Source organism: Cnephaeus nilssonii, assembly GCF_951640355.1.
Source record: "Cnephaeus nilssonii genome assembly, chromosome: 19".
Taxonomy (NCBI): Eukaryota; Metazoa; Chordata; class Mammalia; order Chiroptera; family Vespertilionidae; genus Cnephaeus; species Cnephaeus nilssonii.
In genome coordinates this window covers 36710230-36728755 of record NC_137090.1, presented here as the reverse complement: position 1 = coordinate 36728755, position 18526 = coordinate 36710230, and the positions used below count along the sequence as shown (strand labels likewise).

Sequence of the window (18526 nt, the reverse complement as noted above, 5' to 3'; positions counted from 1 at the left end):
GGGAGACAGCAGGTGCTGGGAGGCAGCGGGCCTGGGAGACAGCGGGTGCTGGGAGACAGCGGGTGCTGGGAGACAGCGGGTGCTGGGAGACAGCGGGTGCTGGGAGACAGCAGGTGCTGGGAGACAGCGGGCTGGGAGACAGCGGGTGCTGGGAGACAGCGGGTGCTGGGAGGCAGCGGGTGCTGGGAGACAGCGGGTGCTGGGAGGCAGCGGGCCTGGGAGACAGCGGGTGCTGGGAGACAGCGGGTGCTGGGAGACAGCGGGTGCTGGGAGGCAGCGGGCCTGGGAGACAGCGGGTGCTGGGAGACAGCGGGTGCTGGGAGGCAGCGGGTGCTGGGAGACAGCGGGCCTGGGAGGCAGCGGGCCTGGGAGGCAGCGGGTGCTGGGAGACAGCGGGTGCTGGGAGACAGCGGGCCTGGGAGACAGCGGGTGCTGGGAGACAGCGGGTGCTGGGAGGCAGCGGGCCTGGGAGACAGCGGGTGCTGGGAGACAGCGGGTGCTGGGAGGCAGCGGGCCTGGGAGACAGCGGGTGCTGGGAGACAGCGGGTGCTGGGAGGCAGCGGGCCTGGGAGACAGCGGGTGCTGGGAGGCAGCGGGCCTGGGAGACAGCGGGTGCTGGGAGACAGCGGGTGCTGGGAGGCAGCGGGTGCTGGGAGACAGCGGGTGCTGGGAGACAGCGGGCCTGGGAGACAGCGGGTGCTGGGAGACAGCGGGTGCTGGGAGACAGCGGGTGCTGGGAGGCAGTGGGCCTGGGAGACAGCGGGCCTGGGAGACAGCGGGTGCTGGGAGACAGCGGGTGCTGGGAGACAGCGGGCCTGGGAGACAGCGGGTGCTGGGAGACAGCGGGTGCTGGGAGACAGCGGGTGCTGGGAGACAGCGGGTGCTGGGAGACAGCGGGCCTGGGAGACAGCGGGTGCTGGGAGACAGCGGGTGCTGGGAGGCAGCGGGCCTGGGAGACAGCGGGCCTGGGAGACAGCGGGTGCTGGGAGACAGCGGGTGCTGGGAGACAGCGGGCCTGGGAGACAGCGGGTGCTGGGAGACAGCGGGTGCTGGGAGGCAGCGGGCCTGGGAGACAGCGGGCCTGGGAGACAGCGGGTGCTGGGAGACAGCGGGTGCTGGGAGACAGCGGGTGCTGGGAGACAGCGGGTGCTGGGAGACAGCGGGCCTGGGAGACAGCGGGTGCTGGGAGACAGCGGGTGCTGGGAGGCAGCGGGCCTGGGAGACAGCGGGCCTGGGAGACAGCGGGTGCTGGGAGACAGCGGGTGCTGGGAGACAGCGGGTGCTGGGAGACAGCGGGTGCTGGGAGACAGCGGGCCTGGGAGACAGCGGGTGCTGGGAGACAGTGGGCCTGGGAGACAGCGGGCCTGGGAGACAGCGGGTGCTGGGAGACAGCGGGTGCTGGGAGACAGCGGGCCTGGGAGACAGCGGGCCTGGGAGACAGCGGGCCTGGGAGACAGCGGGCCTGGGAGACAGCGGGTGCTGGGAGACAGCGGGTGCTGGGAGACAGCGGGCCTGGGAGACAGCGGGTGCTGGGAGACAGCGGGCCTGGGAGACAGCGGGTGCTGGGAGACAGCGGGCCTGGGAGACAGCGGGTGCTGGGAGACAGCGGGCCTGGGAGACAGCGGGTGCTGGGAGGCAGCGGGCCTGGGAGACAGCGGGCCTGGGAGACAGCGGGTGCTGGGAGACAGCGGGTGCTGGGAGACAGCGGGCCTGGGAGACAGCGGGTGCTGGGAGACAGCGGGTGCTGGGAGGCAGCGGGCCTGGGAGACAGCGGGCCTGGGAGACAGCGGGCCTGGGAGACAGCGGGTGCTGGGAGACAGCGGGTGCTGGGAGACAGCGGGTGCTGGGAGACAGCGGGCCTGGGAGACAGCGGGTGCTGGGAGACAGCGGGTGCTGGGAGGCAGCGGGCCTGGGAGACAGCGGGTGCTGGGAGACAGCGGGTGCTGGGAGACAGCGGGTGCTGGGAGACAGCGGGTGCTGGGAGACAGCGGGCCTGGGAGACAGCGGGTGCTGGGAGACAGCGGGTGCTGGGAGACAGCGGGTGCTGGGAGACAGCGGGTGCTGGGAGACAGCGGGCCTGGGAGACAGCGGGTGCTGGGAGACAGTGGGCCTGGGAGACAGCGGGCCTGGGAGACAGCGGGTGCTGGGAGACAGCGGGTGCTGGGAGACAGCGGGCCTGGGAGACAGCGGGCCTGGGAGACAGCGGGCCTGGGAGACAGCGGGTGCTGGGAGACAGCGGGTGCTGGGAGACAGCGGGCCTGGGAGACAGCGGGTGCTGGGAGACAGCGGGCCTGGGAGACAGCGGGTGCTGGGAGACAGCGGGTGCTGGGAGACAGCGGGTGCTGGGAGACAGCGGGCCTGGGAGGCAGCGGGCCTGGGAGACAGCGGGTGCTGGGAGACAGCGGGTGCTGGGAGACAGCGGGTGCTGGGAGACAGCGGGCCTGGGAGACAGCGGGTGCTGGGAGGCAGCGGGTGCTGGGAGGCAGCGGGTGCTGGGAGGCAGCGGGTGCTGGGAGGCAGCAGGTGCTGGGAGAGCTGTGACTGTTGGCTCCCCGTCCCTCCCCTCCGGTCTTGCAGCAAGGTCCCTCGGTTGAACAAAGTGAAAGCGGGTGCAATGGGATGGCGTGGGGTGGGATCAGGAATCGGCCCCCTGACATTTCCTGACACCACTCTGGGCCTGACTGCTGAGCTGGGCTTTGCCGCGGAGCGGGTGCGGTGGGGTGGGGGTTGTCATGGGTGACTCAGAGCAGATCACCGTTTCGGGGATGCAGACTTAATCACAGATGGCTCTGACCCAGACAGGACTTAGTCAGAGCCAGACGGAGACACCACAGGATTTCGAGGGGCTAGGAAGGGGAAGCCCCCCTCAGTGAATTACCCTGGCTGGGGATCTGGGTTGGCTCCTGGCGCCGGGGTGCCTGAGCAGGGCCCCCAGTGGTGGCAGAGTGGGCGGGTGCTGAGGAAGGTGGCTGGGTGTGGAACCGCTTGTGCAAAGGCCCAGAGGTGGGAAGTGTGAGATGGTGTTCAGGGAGGGGGTGTAGAGGAGCTGGGCAGGGAGGACCCTGGACTATCTCGGGGGTTTAAGTCATGTCCAAGTTACACAGACAGTAAGAAGTGTGCCGACGTCCACTCTCACCCGGCCTGGCCGACCGGGAGACACAGGGCTGGGCACAGGCCAAGGACCCTGAGTCCCAACTCCCTGTGGACTTCCTTGGTCCAAACTCTGTTCATAGAGGAGAGGGCTCTCCCTTCCCCACTTGGGGTCTTGCTCTGGAGCCCTTGAGGGTACATGGATAGGCCACAGGGGGTCTGTGAGCCCCCTTCACCCGTCCACACCTAGCCACACAGTCTGGGCCCTCGGGGATTCCTGGTGGTGGGGGGACAGTCCCAGGCAATAGGTAAGCAGGAGAAGAACATGTCATTTCCAACTGGAGAAAGGCTTGTGGGGCACCGAGTGGCCAGGCGGGGGCCTGGGGGTCAGGGCGGCCTCTGAGAGGAGGTGCATGGTGAGGATGAGGAGGGGCCAGGGGCCAGCCTCCAAGCAGAGCCCTCGGGAGGCCAAGGTTTGTGCACATGTGCACTTGAGGGCTGGGGAGGGTTCTGATGCTCCCCTCAAATCTACAAAGGGATACAAGGCCCCCAAACGGAAGAGCTCATGCTGGTTACACCGTCTGCGTTCTACTTTGGGGCATGGTGGGGAGGACATGATTAACAGTTCCGGGGAACGTGGGGTGCAGGTTTGTTCACTCAGTGTCTTTTTTTCACACACACACACACCCTCTGTCCCAGTTCATTCAATATTCTTGCTAAGAGAAATTTTTTTCTGTTTTTTGTTGTTATTTTCTGCTACACTAGAATAGCTTTTGCCCCCCCTCTCCCCAGTTTTGTGGATGCTGTGAATGACATAATGGATCATTTTAGTCCTTATGTTGGCTTCGAGAAAGTTCAATTATTTATGCATTTATTCAACAAATAATTGTATTACGTGCCTACCGTGTGCCGTGCGGTGTGCAGAGGTGAAAGTGGGCCCATCATAGAAAGTGCCGGCTCTTTGACACACAGGTTAGCTCTTAGCTTCCTTCTGTTCTGATCGGCCCCCTTCTTCTTCTTTTTTTTCTTCTTCTTTTTTTAGAAAAATATATATTTTATTGATTTTTTACAGAGAGGAAGGGAGAGGGATAGAGAGTTAGAAACATCGATGAGAGAGAAACATCGATCAGCTGCCTCCTGCACACCTCCTACTGGGGATATGTCCGCAGCCAAGGTACATGCCCTTGACTGGAATCGAACCTGGGACCTTTCAGTCTGCAGGCCGACGCTCTATCCACTGAGCCAAACCGGTTAGGGCTCTTACTTTTTTCTATTGATTATTTTCCTTCTGTCATTTTTTAAAAATTCCACCTGCCCCGTTATTTTAAAACACACTTTACCTTAGTGTAGTGTGTCTCTGATGAGTCACCACAAGCCATCCTGGGGAAGGCAGAGGTATGAAGGGAAGGATGAGGTCCAGGTGCCTGCTTTGTGCCGGCTCAGGAAGAGATCTGCCCCCAAGGTTTCTCACACTCCGCCTCCTTCCGGAGCCTCTGGAAGGCTGGATTTTAAGCATGTACCAAAGTAAAGAAAACAACAATGATTAGCCCAAGATACCCATCACACAGATGTCATTGTTACCAAGTGTTTGCTACACTTGCTGCACGTATCTCAATGTCTCCTGTTGTTTCCTTTATCAAGCAGGTTTTTTTAAAATTGATTTCAGAGAGAGAGAGAGAAACATCAATGTGAGAGAGAAATATCCATCAGTTGCCTCCCGTACATGCCCCGATTGGGGCCCAAACCCGCTGCCTGGACATGTGCCCCCACCGGGAATCAAACTGACGACCTTGCAGTTCACGGGATGATGCCCAATCACTGAGCAACACTAGCCAGGGCTCGCCAAACGTTTTATCCCTTTGCACTCACTTGCTTTTTTCTCAATTCCTTTATTCTACTTGGGATTTAATTTTTTAAATACCCCAGATTTTACAAAGCGCGGCAGTAGAATAAAAAACTGGAGTTTCTTTTCATACAAACTTATTTATTTGGATTTTTTTATATTTCAAATTATTGATACATTCAATACAATTCGACATACGAGCTGCTACCGATGCTAACCGTGTCGAGTCACACTCAACATCCGAGTGCAAAAGGTTAAGGCCTTGCTGCTCAAAACCTGGTGTGGGGACCAGCACATGGCATCACTTAGGACAGTGATGGTGAACCTATGACACGCGTGTCAGCACTGACACGCGTAGCCATTTCTGATGACATGCGGCCGCATGCCGAGGATGAAACATTTGCTGCTCCTGAGGATGAAACATTTGCGACTAGAGTCTTGGAGTTAGTTTTTTCCTCAAAGTGACACACTACCCGAGTTATGCTCAGTTTTTTGGCGAAGTCTGACACACCAAGCTCAAAAGGTTGCCCATCACTGACTTAGGAGCCGGTTAGCGCCGCTCCCTGACCCACTGAAGCGGAAGCTGCATGTTAACAGGAGACTTGGGTGAGTCGTTTGCGCATGAATGTCTCAGAAGCATTACTTAAACACAAATCCCAGCACCTGTCATTTCACCACTGCCCGCTTCGGTACACATTTCTGTCACGTGTGGATGCTTTGTTAGAGAGCTGCAAAGTTTCTATCGCCTAACGAATGAGCAGTCGCTCCGTGGTATCGTTGACCCACCCTTACCCAGAGCCTCCTGCCTTCCTTTGGCGGTTCGTTTGTTGAAGTGAAGCCCACAGGGGCCGCCTCGCACTGTGTGGCTGGTGTGCCTTTCCTACGGCCGGGCTGTCCAGGGCAGCTCGGTACCTGCCGTAGGCCATTTCCTTCCGGACTTGCATGTTGGCTTCCCCTGGGCGTGGTTTGTTCTTCTATCCCCGACACGTCCCCAGACCTGGAAGTTGGTGCTAATGACGTCAATTAAATTCAGGGTGAGCATTTTTGGCAAGCGTACTCTAACAGTTGGGAGGGTTTTCCCATCCTTCCTGCTGCTTTTTGTTTCCTTTGCCGAAGTCTTTGACACGCTGGCTACTCAAAAGGTGGTCTCATGACCAGCAGCATCGGTGTCATTGAGCACTTGTGAGAAATGTAGTCTTGGTCCCTGTGTCTTTCCTAGGGTGTCGCACCAGGAGGCACATGTGCTGGGGACCCATCTGGGGACCCTAAGGTTTACTAGTGAGCTGGGCAGGGGGGTGCGGGTGTCGGCCTAATTGTCATGTGCTCTACCAAACCCAGTAGCTTGATCCGTTGAGATCATGGCCTGAGTTATATAACGGCTTGCAAAATTGTGTTTTGTGATTTTATTATGCCTCCCATATTCATTAGTAATAATTCTTCTGTAAAGAACTTTTCCTCATCAGCTAGGACTATTTGGTGACCCTGAAATGCAGTTCATAGGAAAGGCAAGAAAATTGCTTAGTACTTTCCTTTTAATGGTCAATTTTCATAATAAGGGGATGGTTCCCTCATTACTTCCAATGCAGTGTTTGATTTCTTTTCTATCTCTATGGGGGGAGTGGGCAGGGGAGTGGCTCTGGGGTGAGAGCTGAGAGGACAGCTGCCAGGATCCCTGTGCTGAGTCATTTCCCCATACTCCAGAAGCCTCCCACAAGTTTTGATTTGTCGTATCTTAATTCTCATTCAGTTCAAGATATTTTAGAATTTCTGTTGTGATTTCATCTTTGACCTTAGGTTATTTTAAAGTGCATTAATTTCTAAAATGCTCAGATTTTAAAAGTTTTCTTTGTGTTATTGATTTCTAGTTTAATTCCAGTAGAGACTGAGAATATATTCTAAATTATTTCAAACTATTGAAATTTATTGAGACTAGCATGTGGTCAGTTTGGGTAAGTGTTTTATGTGCATGTCAAAAGCTGTTTATTTTACCATTGTCGGGTACAGTGTTCTGTTAGTCAATTAACCCATGCTTGTTAATTGTACTGTTCAGATCTTTTATATCCTTACTGATTTTTTGTCTGCTTTTAGAGCTAATATGAAAGACTTGTTAAAACATTAAAGTCTCGGGGGGAGGGGTATCAGAAGAAAAAACAACCCAAAACATTAAAGTCTCCCGCATTAGTTGTTGATTTTAATATTTTCCTTTTAATTCAGTCGATTTTTGCTATGTATATTTTAAAGCAATGTTATTGGTTAATACATATTTTAAATTGTTATAACTTCTTGATGGATGAAGAACAACATGTTCATATGTGTATATTTCCTTCTCTTATATAAAATACTAGAGGCCCAGTGCACAGATTCGTGCACTGGTGGGGTCCCTCAGCCTGGCCTGCACTCTCTCGCAATCTGGGACCCCTGGGGGGATGTAGTAGTGCGCAAAGTGCCGCTCCTCCTCATCCCGGCCCCGCTGTGTCTGCGCCGCCATTGCTCAGTAGCGTGCTGCCATGGAGGCGGGAGAGGTTCACGCTGCAGCTGCACTTGCCAGCAGTGAGCCCGGTGTCTGGCACCCGTCAGTCAGCTGAGCGGTGCTCCCACTGTGGGAGCACACTGACCACCAGGGGGCAGCTTCTGCATTGAGCATCTGCCCCCTGGTGGTCAGTGCACGTCATAGCAACTGCTAGACTGGTCGTTAGGTCATTCAGTTGCTTAGGCTTTTATATATATAGATAGCATAGTCTATAAACATGTACTTTGCTTACTTACTTTTATTTTTGCCTAAAACTATACTGCTAAGTGAAAAGCCATTCTCTGAAAAAAAAATACTTCCTTCAATTTCAATGAAAAATTGCGATGCAGTCCATCCAACCCAATAGCCAAACAATTTTTAAAAAAATATATTTTATTGATTTTTTACAGAGAGGAAGGGAGAGGGATAGAGAGTTAGAAACATCGATGAGAGAGACACATTGATCAGCTGCCTCCTGCACGCCCCCCACTGGGGATGTGCCCGCAACCCAGGTACATGCCCTTGACCGCAATCGAACCTGGGACCCTTCAGTCCGAAGGCCGACGCTCTATCCACTGAGCCACACCGGTTAGGGCAGCCAAACAATTTTTACTGATGGAAAAATTTATTAATTGACCAATAAATCAAGTTTATATTTAAAAAAAACCCAGTAATATGAATATAAAGATACAGTTTATATATAAACCTTACTGTAATGAAGGTTTATTGTGCTCATTAAAGGAGTAATGAAGACCTTTAACATGGGTGGTGAAGGATGGCTGTGAGGGAATCATTATTGAGAAGGTACATAGTTCTCTCTACACCATTTCTTCACTGTTTTTCAGCCTTCTGGAGACTTACGACTATCTTACAGATTTTTACTTAAAAATGAAGTTATAGCACAGAAAAATATCTTGAGGGCCAAGTAAGCACTTTGAAACACATGGAAATAGCTTGTGTGCTCAGCAGAGCACAGAACTGTGGAAGCTCCCTCTGCAGCCCTCCGGATTGGCATGCGTGTGCAAAACAAGGCATATGGGCTTTACCCGAACCTGGCAAGCAAGGCAGATTTGTCCCTAGGCCATCATTGGGCTAACACTGTTATACTCAGGTAAATTGGTGAGTGTGTTTATCCCCTGAAAGTGTGATGCCAGAATATCATTCGTTATGGCATGTTTATTTGGTATGCTCAAGGAAGAAAAAAGTCATTACACTATAGTGGTATAGGTTTTTAAGAGCCATTATGGCAAAAAGTTAATTGAACAGGTAAGTCTATAGACTGAACTTTGCCTGCCTTTTTCTATGTGCATGGAAAGTTTTGAGCAGTGGAGTAGCATGGCCAGACCATGATTTTAAGAATTCTTTCTGGCAAGCCCTGGCTCAGTTGGTTAGAGCATTGTCCCATACAACAAGGTTGCGGGTTCGATCTCCAGTCAAGGCACACGTAAGAACTAACCAATGAATGCATAAATAATGGGACAACAAACCCATGTCTCTCCTCCCTGCCCCTCCCGCCCTGCTTCTTCTTTTTCTCTCTCTCTCAAAAAAAAAAAAAAAAACCAGAAATTTAAAAATAAAAATAAATATTTCTGGCAGCTGGTTTAGAGAGGATGTAGCCAGAGGGACAAGTCTTAGAAGAGAAAGGTCAGGGGACTAATGAACGTGTCCAAGTAAGAAACAATGTGGTCAGTGGGGCAGAACTGAGTCCCGACAGAGGCCCAAGTGCATGTGAGAATTCTGAGAATGAGAGAGGTTGTATTTCAAATCTGTGGGAATTATGCTGAGATCATTTCATTTGGGGGAAGAAAAAGTAAAGCTGAATCTCTGTTTCAATCTACACACAAAAATAAAATCCAGATGTATCAAAGATTCAAGCATAAGAAATCAAACAAAATATCAAAGAAAACATTGAGTGAATTGAAAAAAACAAACCTCTGAGTAGGAAAGCATGACACAAAACTCAAGAGTCAGAAAGGAAAAAATAAATTGACTGCATAAGAAGTGTAGACGTGGAAAAAATATAATATGCCAGTCAAAGGGCTAAGTGAGAAACACTATCTGTGACATTGACCATTTCTTTTGGGCTCAAAAAACTCTTACACATGAATAAGAAAACAAATAAATGCCTCATAAAAATAGATAACATATATAAATAGGCATTAAATGAGCTGATAAGAGGCTTGACCTCACTCACAATTAAAAAATAGTTTTTGGCCCCACCGGCATTGCTCAGTGGTTGAGCGTCGACCTATGAAACAGGAGGTCATGCCACATGCCCAGGTTGTGGTCTCAATCCCTAGTGTGGGGTGTGCAGGAGGCAGCCGATCAATGGTTCTCTCTCATCATTGATGTTTTCATCTCTCTCTCCCTCTCCCTTCCTCTCTGAAATCAATACTAAAAAAAGGTTGGAACAAAATAATGAGATGCTCCTTTAAAACAAGAACGACAGGTTGCACACAGTCAGTGAAGCTGTGCTGGGAGGAAGCAGGCCTCCCATTCTGTCGCTGGAGTATGACCCAGCACAGCCTCTTTGGGGGGCAATCTGGATATATCACTTTTCTCTCCAAATTTTTAATGACAAATTTCAAACACAGAAAACTTGAAAAAAATGTGCAGTGAACAACCACATATCACACTTAGATTTTACAATGGTCAACATTTTATTTATTTTTATTTTTTTATATATTTTATTGATTTTTTACAGAGAGGAAGAGAGAGGGATAGAGTTAGAAACATCGATGAGAGAGAAACATCGATCAGCTGCCTCTTGCACACCCCCCACTGGGGATGTGCCCGCAACCAAGGTACATGCCCTTGACCGGAATCGAACCCGGGACCCTTGAGTCCGCAGGCCGACGCTCTATCCACTGAGCCAAACCGGTATCGGCAACATTTTATTTTTTCATGATCACACATAGTATATATAGTATATGTAGGGTGTTTCAAAAAATATATACACACTTTAACAGCTGGCAACTCACTTAATTTTCCACTCCTTTTTAGGTTTAACTGATTTGAAATAATGGGTGAAGCCAGACTAAACTTTGAACAAAGAAAATTTATCCTAAAGTGCCACTAGACTTTTTTTATGGGGATACATTAAGATATAGTTTACAGTACAAAACTGGCAACAGTAGATGAACTGAGGGCACACAATATCAAATGAAATGATTCTTGGTGTTTTTTATTCCATTGCTTCACGTCATCAGCAGTGCCTGCACCAGAACAGTCAGTTTGAAAACAGGCATTGACAAAAAATTTATTCATTTATGTAGATTCCTTTAAATTTTGAAAATGAACTGTGTATTAATAAACACTGACTTTATAATTATTCAAAGTGTTTATACATTTTTTGGAACATCCCACATATATTTTTTAATTGATTTTAGAGAGAAAGAGGAAGGAGGAGAGAGAGAAAGAAGAGGGGGGAGAAAGAGAGATATTGATTTGCAGTTCCACTTATTTATGCATTCATTATGCCCTGTATGTGCCTTGACCAGAGATCAAACCTGCAACCTTGGTGTATCAGGATGACGCTCTAACCAAGTGTGTTACCCAGCCAGGGCTATCTTTATATGTTTATATATTTATATTATATATTACATAAAACATATCTGTGTAGGTATATCCACCCATATATGTATCTATATCCATCTATCCATCCATCAACTATCTTATATTTCAGCATATATATCAACTAGAGTTCAATATTTACATAGGGTTGTTTTTTTAGGTAAAATTCACATACAGTAAAACACACAGATTTTAAGTGGACGACTCCAAGTGTTTTTGACAAATGCACACACCTTTGTAATCCAAACTCTCCAATAAGATATATGATGTTTGCATCACCCCAGAAAGTTCCTTCCTGTCCCATCCCTGTTAATACCCACAGGCTATTTTTTTAAAGATATGCTTTTATTGATTTCAGAGAGAGAGAGAGAGAGAGATAGAAACATCAGTGATGAGAGAGAATTATTGATCAGCTGCCTCCTGCACACCCTCTACTGGGGATTGAGCCCACAACCCAGACATGCGCCCTGACCGGGATCGAACCATGATTCATGGGTAGACACTTAACCACTCGGCCACACCCGCTGGGCAATGTTTTTTACTATAGGCTCGTTTTGCTGGTCCTAGGCAGTGATGGGCAACCTTTTGAGCTTGGTGTGTCAAACTTCGCCAAAAAACTGAGCATCACTCGGGTAGTGTGTCACTTTGAGGAAAAAACATTATTTCGCAAATGTTTCATCCTCGGCATGCGGCCGCCTCAGCGGCTGCGTGCCATCAGAAATGGCTACGTGTGTCAGTGCTGACACGCGTGTCATAGGTTCGCCATCACTGGCCTAGAGCATTATGCAAGTGGAATCATACAGGAGACGTTCTTTCATGTAAGGCTTCTGTCGCTCCGCATAATGATGTCTGTGATCCCCCGCATTGCTGTGTGTGTCGGTTGTCCATTTCTTTTCACCCCGTTGTGTGGCTATACCACAGTCATTTTACCCCTGCCCTCGTGCATGGACATTTGGGTTGTTTCCAGTTTGGGACTGTTACAAATAAAGCTGCTATAAACATTCTTGTGCAGGTATTTTTGAGGACATATGTTTTCTCTTGAGTCACTTGGGGGTACATAGTCTGAATGTACCCTGGGACTCACTGTCTATTTTTACTTCGGTACAAAGACTCAGTGATGAGTGTGGGCTAGGTGACCGGTACAGGAAGTGCGTGGTGGGCTGTGGGAGGAGGTGGGAAGTGTTTCTGGCGGGGGGGGGCGGGCGGGGAAGACCTCCTGGGGAAGGGAGCTGACATGGCTGGGTTCAGTAGGAGGATCAGGGGCTCTGGGTCAGACACACCTGTTCCAGTCCAGTTCCCGTGGGGGGGGGGGGGACGGGATGTCCTTGGGAGTCTTGCTCTTCTCATCTGCACAGAGGGGATGATGACACTGCAGGGCTTGATGGGATAACTGGCGAAAAGGCCCAGCCATGGCCTCACCAGGTGTGTGTTTTGTTAAATATCCCTCTTTTCTTCACAGGCCTCGCTCCTCTGGGGGCCTTCAACGTGGATGTGAACTGGCCCTGGGTGACTCCCGAGGAACGCGGGCCTTATGTGCTCAGCTCCCTTTTGCACCAAGACCCCAGCAGCAACCAGACCTGGTGAGTGGGACCCGGCACAGGCAGCCTGAGGACCGAGGGGGCCCCAGAGAAGGCCTCGGCATGGAGGAGAGAGAGAAGGAGGGAGAGGCTGTGAGCCCCAGGCCAGTCCACCGGGCCCGCTCCTCACCTGGCCCCTGTCTTTCTTCATTGCTGAGGTGAGGGTGGGGGGACTTCAAAACTATTTTAAAACTAGATGAACTTTGCACAAAGTTCATGCAAGGGCTCAGCCCTCACAGCCCCGGCTTCCTCTGGAAGGTCGTCCGGAAGGTCATCTGGATGGTTGTTCTGCTGTTCAGCCGTCCTGTCTAGTTAGCATTTTACGCTTTTATTATTATAGATAACGTTTTTAAAAAATATATTTTTAAATTTATTTCAGAGAGGAAGGGAGAGGGAGAGAGAGAGGGGAACATCAATGATGAGGGAGAATCATTGATCGGCTGCCTCCTGCATGCCCCCTACTGGGGATCGAGCCTGCAACCCGGGCATGTGCCCTTGACCGGAATCAAACCTGGGACCCTTCCGTCCACAGGCCGATGCTCTATCCACTGAACCAAACCGGCTACGGCTAGATAACGTTTTTAAAGGCTCTTTTGTCTCTTACAAAAGTACCACATGCTCAGTGTAGGAATTTTGGACAGTGACAAAAATATTTTTTTAAAAATGGAAATTCTGGCCCGTCCGGTATGGCTCGGTGTTTGAACGTCGACCCATGAACCAAGAGATCACTCTTTCAATTCCAGGTTGGGGCACATGCCCAGGTTGCGGGCTCGATCTCCAGTAGGGGGCGTGCAGGAGGCAGCCGATCGATGTTTCTCTCTCATTATTGATGTTTCTATCTCTCTATCCTTCTCCCTTCTTCTCTCTGTAATACCAATCAAAACATAATTTAAAAAATAAAATAAAATAGAAATGGAAATTCAGAGGCAGAGGGGGAGGTGGCTAAGAGGCAGCTGTGGGTCTGGTGGCCGTGGTCCAGGGCAGCTTCCGTCTGCGTTTGTAGTGACGCCGCCCTCACAGCCTCACTTCTCATCTCTCCAATGGGGCAGGGTTCCCCATGTCACCGGGCTGATGCAAAGACTGCTGAGCTCACACATGTTTTAAAGGGCTTAGCATAGCTTCTGGCCAAATTAAAGCTCAATCCCGATATCTTATCTTTTGAAAATATCATCTGTACCCACTCATTAGACAAACAAAACACTCAATCTGATGACATTCTGTTGGTAAGGATGTGGCTGTGCAGAAACTTGCGAAGACGTAGCTTGGTGTAACCACCTTGGAGAACAAGTTTGCCACGTGTGGTCAAACTGAAGACGCACGTGGCCTTGGGCTCAGTGATTCCCCTCCCAGATCCCAGCCCCGGAGGATTCTCAGGGCAGGGTGTTTCTGGTAGCCCTGCTTGGAATGGCGACAGGCTGGGCATGCTCATTGTTCCGAAAATGGAAGAAATACGCTGTGAAACATACGATCAGTACTAGCAGCAGGTCAAACGAATGAGGTGTGCGCAGTGGTTATTTTTTATTTTTTAAAATATATTTTTTATTGACTTCAGAGAGGAAGGGAGAGGGAGAGAGAGAGAGAGACATCAATGACGAGAGAGAATCATGGATCGGCTGCCTCCTGCACACCCCACACTGGGGATCCAGCCTGCAACCCAGGCATGTGCCCTGACAAGGAATGGAACCCCAACTTCCTGGTTCACAGGTCGACGCTCAACCTCTGAGCCACGCCAGCTGGGCTGTTCTGCTTGTTCTTGAACGTATTATAAACCAGGCACACAGTAGGCGTACTATTATGTTAGGCGTCTCTCCCTCTACATAACCTGTGAATTCCCTCATGGGTTTGTCTGAGGCTGGGCCTCATTCTAGGCGCTAGCGGTGGCCGCGTGTGACCAGTGCTGATGAAGGCATTTGGGCTGTAGCGTGTGAGCAGTGCTGATGAAGGCATTTGGGCTGTAGCGTGTGAGCAGTGCTGATGAAGGCATTTGGGCTGTAGCGTGTGAGCAGTGCTGATGAAGGCATTTGGGCTGCTCCCGGGGCTTGATGAGCAGCAGGGCCGGGCCCTTTCTCCCAGTGGACCAGTGCCCTTCCCTCCCTCCAGCACGGGCCCAGCGCTGGAGTTGCTGGATCAGGCTAATGCGTGGGCCTAGCATTCCGTTTCCCCAACTTCGCAGTGTTCCTGACCAGGTTTCAGTCTGAGTGATTTATGCCCATCTCCCCCTCAGCCCCCTGGCACCAATACCACAGCGGGGCCCTCCCCAGCTCCAGGCCTGGCGGGCGTAGGGCTCCCGCCCTCAGCAGCTGACAGGCCTCCGCGGGGGAGGGGAGCTCGAAGCCCCGGAACAGAAGCTCTGAGCCCACCCAGGGCTGGGCTCCCGAAGGCCCTGCACACCTGCGGAGGTGGAGGGGCTCACGGAGGATGTGGTGGGAGGCGCTCCTGGGTTCCTGCCGCAGTGACGGAGCCAGAGACCACGCGCCTGCTGTGGGGGCAGGAAGTGCTCACCAGGCCTCAGACAGGAGCAGGCCTCCGTGCCCCGCGTGTGCGGACATGTCCCCTCTCCCTCATGCTGCGTCTCCCTAAGACATAGCAGCCAGGCTGGCAGCATCACGGGCGTGGCGGCCACAGCGGGGATGCAGTGGGACAGAAGGAAGGCCTTCCCGGGGGTGAGGGCGGTGGGAATAGGCCGAGAAGAGAGACAGGCTCCAGTTGGGTGACTCCATCAGGTGGGCTGCTGCCTGATGGCAGGTTCAGTTATTGTTTAGTTGGTTCATCAGTCACTCAGTCAGCAAACCTGGAGACCCGGAGACCACCCACCGTGGTGGGGCGATAAGGAGGTGGGCGGCAGAGGCAGCTCAGCTGAGCCCCAGGCCGCAGCCTTGCGTGACTGATGTGAACGGCGACTTTGGGTTCCGCAGGGCACAGCCTGGCAGCTGCCCTCGTGGTCTCGGTGGGAACAAAAGCCAGGGGTGGGATGGGTTCTAGTAGTCAGGCCACCCGGCCCGCTCCGAAGGTCACGTTGCTCCTTCTTTGGGGAAGGCTTCCTGAGGAGCTGGTGATGGGATGACTCTCAGCAGGAAGAGGGAGGGGAGGGCACTGCAGGCAGGGCTGCGGGAGGAAGGCCTGCCCCTGCCCCACCGAAACACGAAACACGGCCTGGGGCAGAGCGCAGTTCTGAGCCGCTGGGGCCCAGGCTGAGGCTCAGGCTGGGGAGAAGCCTGGGGAGGGAGGGGCAGGGGTGCGGAGCAGGTGACCTAATTTGGGGGCTCAGCTGCAGAGCCTACAGAGTTCAGCGGCACCCAGCTCTCCACCCCTCAGCCCTGCCCGAGATTAGTCCCCTCACCTGTGCCTGGGCTGTCAGTTCGTCGTCACTCACCAAATACTTCCTGAGCCCTTGCTCTGGGCCGGGCACTGTTCCAGACCCTGGGAATAAGGAGACAGACAAGATCCTTGGGGAACTTGCAGGCCGCTGGGAGGGACAGATAGAAGCATGTAAACATGTAAGCAGGATCCTACAGAGGGGACAGGCTCCGAAGGAAATAAAACAGGGTGACTGGAAGCAGAGGGACTGGCGGTGAGGTGGGGCTGGTTGAAGGCTTTTGTGAGAATGAGCCAGCCTTGGGGCATGGGAGGCGAGAGATAAGGCAGAGGGCACAGCAAGGCAGGGAGGCTGTGGAGCTGGGGGCCCTGGGGAGCAGCAGCCAGCTAGTGTGGAGTGGGCTTGGAGAGGGAAGGAGCGGGGGGGGGGGGGGGGGGGGGGAGTCTCAGAGGCAGGAGGGGTGGGAGCGTGGAGGGCCCTGTGGGCTGCAGCGAGAGGTATGGACTCTTTCTAAGTGAACCGGAAGCTACTGAAGCAGGGGAGTGACTGTGTCAATTACAAGTCGATTTTAAAAAAACAAAAACAAGAGTTAGGATGGTATTACCACAGACCAGGCGAGAGGATGGAGGTCAGGATGGTGGCAGGGGAGGGAGAGAAGGAATGCGCTCTGTTGTTGCCGCTCACCAGGTTCCCGTCTCCAAACACACGTCCGCGGTCCCTCCTGGACACTGGGATTCTGACCCAGCGAACATGGATTTCGGGTTGGTTGCTTGTTCTGTTTGGTTTCTGCAACAGCCTCACTATTTTAAATTTGTTTTTGTTTTAAAATATATCTCAATATCTCGTCATGTATTTCCCACTTTCTTTTTGTTCGTTTTCAGCATGTACAATATTTCTGGACTTAAAATTTTTCACCTAAATGTTAGAAAAAATGTCACATTTTTCAAAAAATTCTGACTGGTGTTTGTTAAAATAAATTTGTAATATTGATAAATTTAAAAAAAAAAGAAAGAAAGAAACGCTCTCTAGATACAGGTTGGAGAAAGAACCACAGGGCTTACGCATGGATCTGATGTGGGGTGAATGAAAGGTGAAGCAAGGATGCCCCAGGCTCGGGGATGTGGACTGCGGTGGTTGCTGGTGCCATATGTTGCTGGGGAAGGCGGGCAGGGCAGGCGTGGAAGTCAAGACCATGTGTTCTGCATTGGACATTTTCAGTTTACAATGCTTATTAGACAACTAGTGGCCCGGTGCACAAAATTCATGCACATTAAACGGGGATTAATTAGAGGAAATAATTTAATATTGCTATTTGCCCTTTCTCTATAATAGAAGTGTCAGAGATGAAAGAAAAGTAGTCAAATGTTTATGAAAACCTTCCTCCTGTCAGAGTCTGGGGCGCACCATGGGACCCAGAGTCAAGTCCCCACCCACCCACATGCGCTCAAAATCGCGTGAGACCCAGACCCGGCTGACCCCCCCACCCCCATTGGGCTAGATCCAGACCCAGCCAGTCCCACCCTTGTCAAGCCCCGTCCGGCAGGGGGCATAGCCTCAGGTCCCCTGGCCCAGTGCCAGGATGGGGGGCATGGCCTGAGGTCCCCCAGCCCAGACCAGGGCAGGGGGCATGCCTTGAGGACCCCCATCAAGCCCCGCCGGGTGGGGGGCATGGCCTGTGGTCCCCCATCAAGCCCTGCCAGGTGGGGGGGAGCACAGCCTCAGGTCTCCCGGCCCAGCACCGGAAGGGGGGTGCAGTCTCAGGTCCCCCATCAAGCCCCGCTGGGCGGGGGGTGCGGCCTGAGTTCCCCCGACCCAGCACTGGGGGTGAACCTTGAAGTCCCCTGTCAAGCCCCGCTGGGCGGGAGGCATGGCCTGAGGTCCTCTGTCAAGCCCAGCCAGGCAGGGGGATGCAGCCTCAGGTCCCCTGGCCCGGTGCTGAGGCTGGGGGTGCAGCCTGAGGTTTCCTGTCAAGCCCCGCTGGGCAGGGGGTGCGGTCTGAGGTCCCCCAGCCTGGCACTGGGGCGGGGAGAGCAGCCTGAGGTCCTCTAGCCCAGCACCAGGACCGGAAGCGCACCTTGAGGTCCCCTGTCAAGCCCTGCGGGGTGGGGGTGGGCGTAGCCTCAGGTCCCTGCTGATCGCTCGTTAAGGCTCCTTATGGGAACTTGGCCTCAGCTGTGGGTACAACCATCTTTGTGACAGAGTGATGGTCAATTAGCACATTCCCTCTTTATTAGATAGGATGGGAAGTTGGTTATGGTATTAGTTTCCTGTTGCTACTGCAACAAGTATAATGTAGTTATAATACATTTAGTGGCTTAAAACAATACAGATTTATTATCTTTCCACTCCGAAGGTCCAAGTCTCCAAAACGGTTACAAAATAGTCATGGGGATGTGAAGTATAGCATAGGGATATGGTCAGTAATATTGTAATAACTATGTGTGGTGCCAGGTGAGTACTTGAAACAACAGGGAATCACTTGGTAAAAGTGCATAACTGTCTAAACCCTATGCTGTCCACCTGAAACGAATACAGAATAACATTGAATGTAAACTGTAATTGAAAAATAACCTTTAGCCCTGGCCAGTGTGGTTCGGTAGTTAGAGTGTGGGCCTGCA

At 52.2% G+C, this 18526-nt stretch overlaps 1 protein-coding gene across 1 annotated transcript in view; it reads left to right on the top strand.

Moving 5' to 3' along the window:
- LOC307115611 (P2X purinoceptor 5-like) overlaps nt 1-18526 on the top strand; it is a gene marked incomplete at its 5' end in the record, with an annotated part of 92012 nt that overhangs the window by 6321 nt on the left and 67165 nt on the right. The window contains one exon of the mRNA XM_079798885.1: nt 12475-12595. Within this exon, the coding sequence (XP_079655011.1) occupies nt 12475-12595 (121 nt within the window). The remainder of the gene's footprint in view (nt 1-12474; nt 12596-18526) is intronic.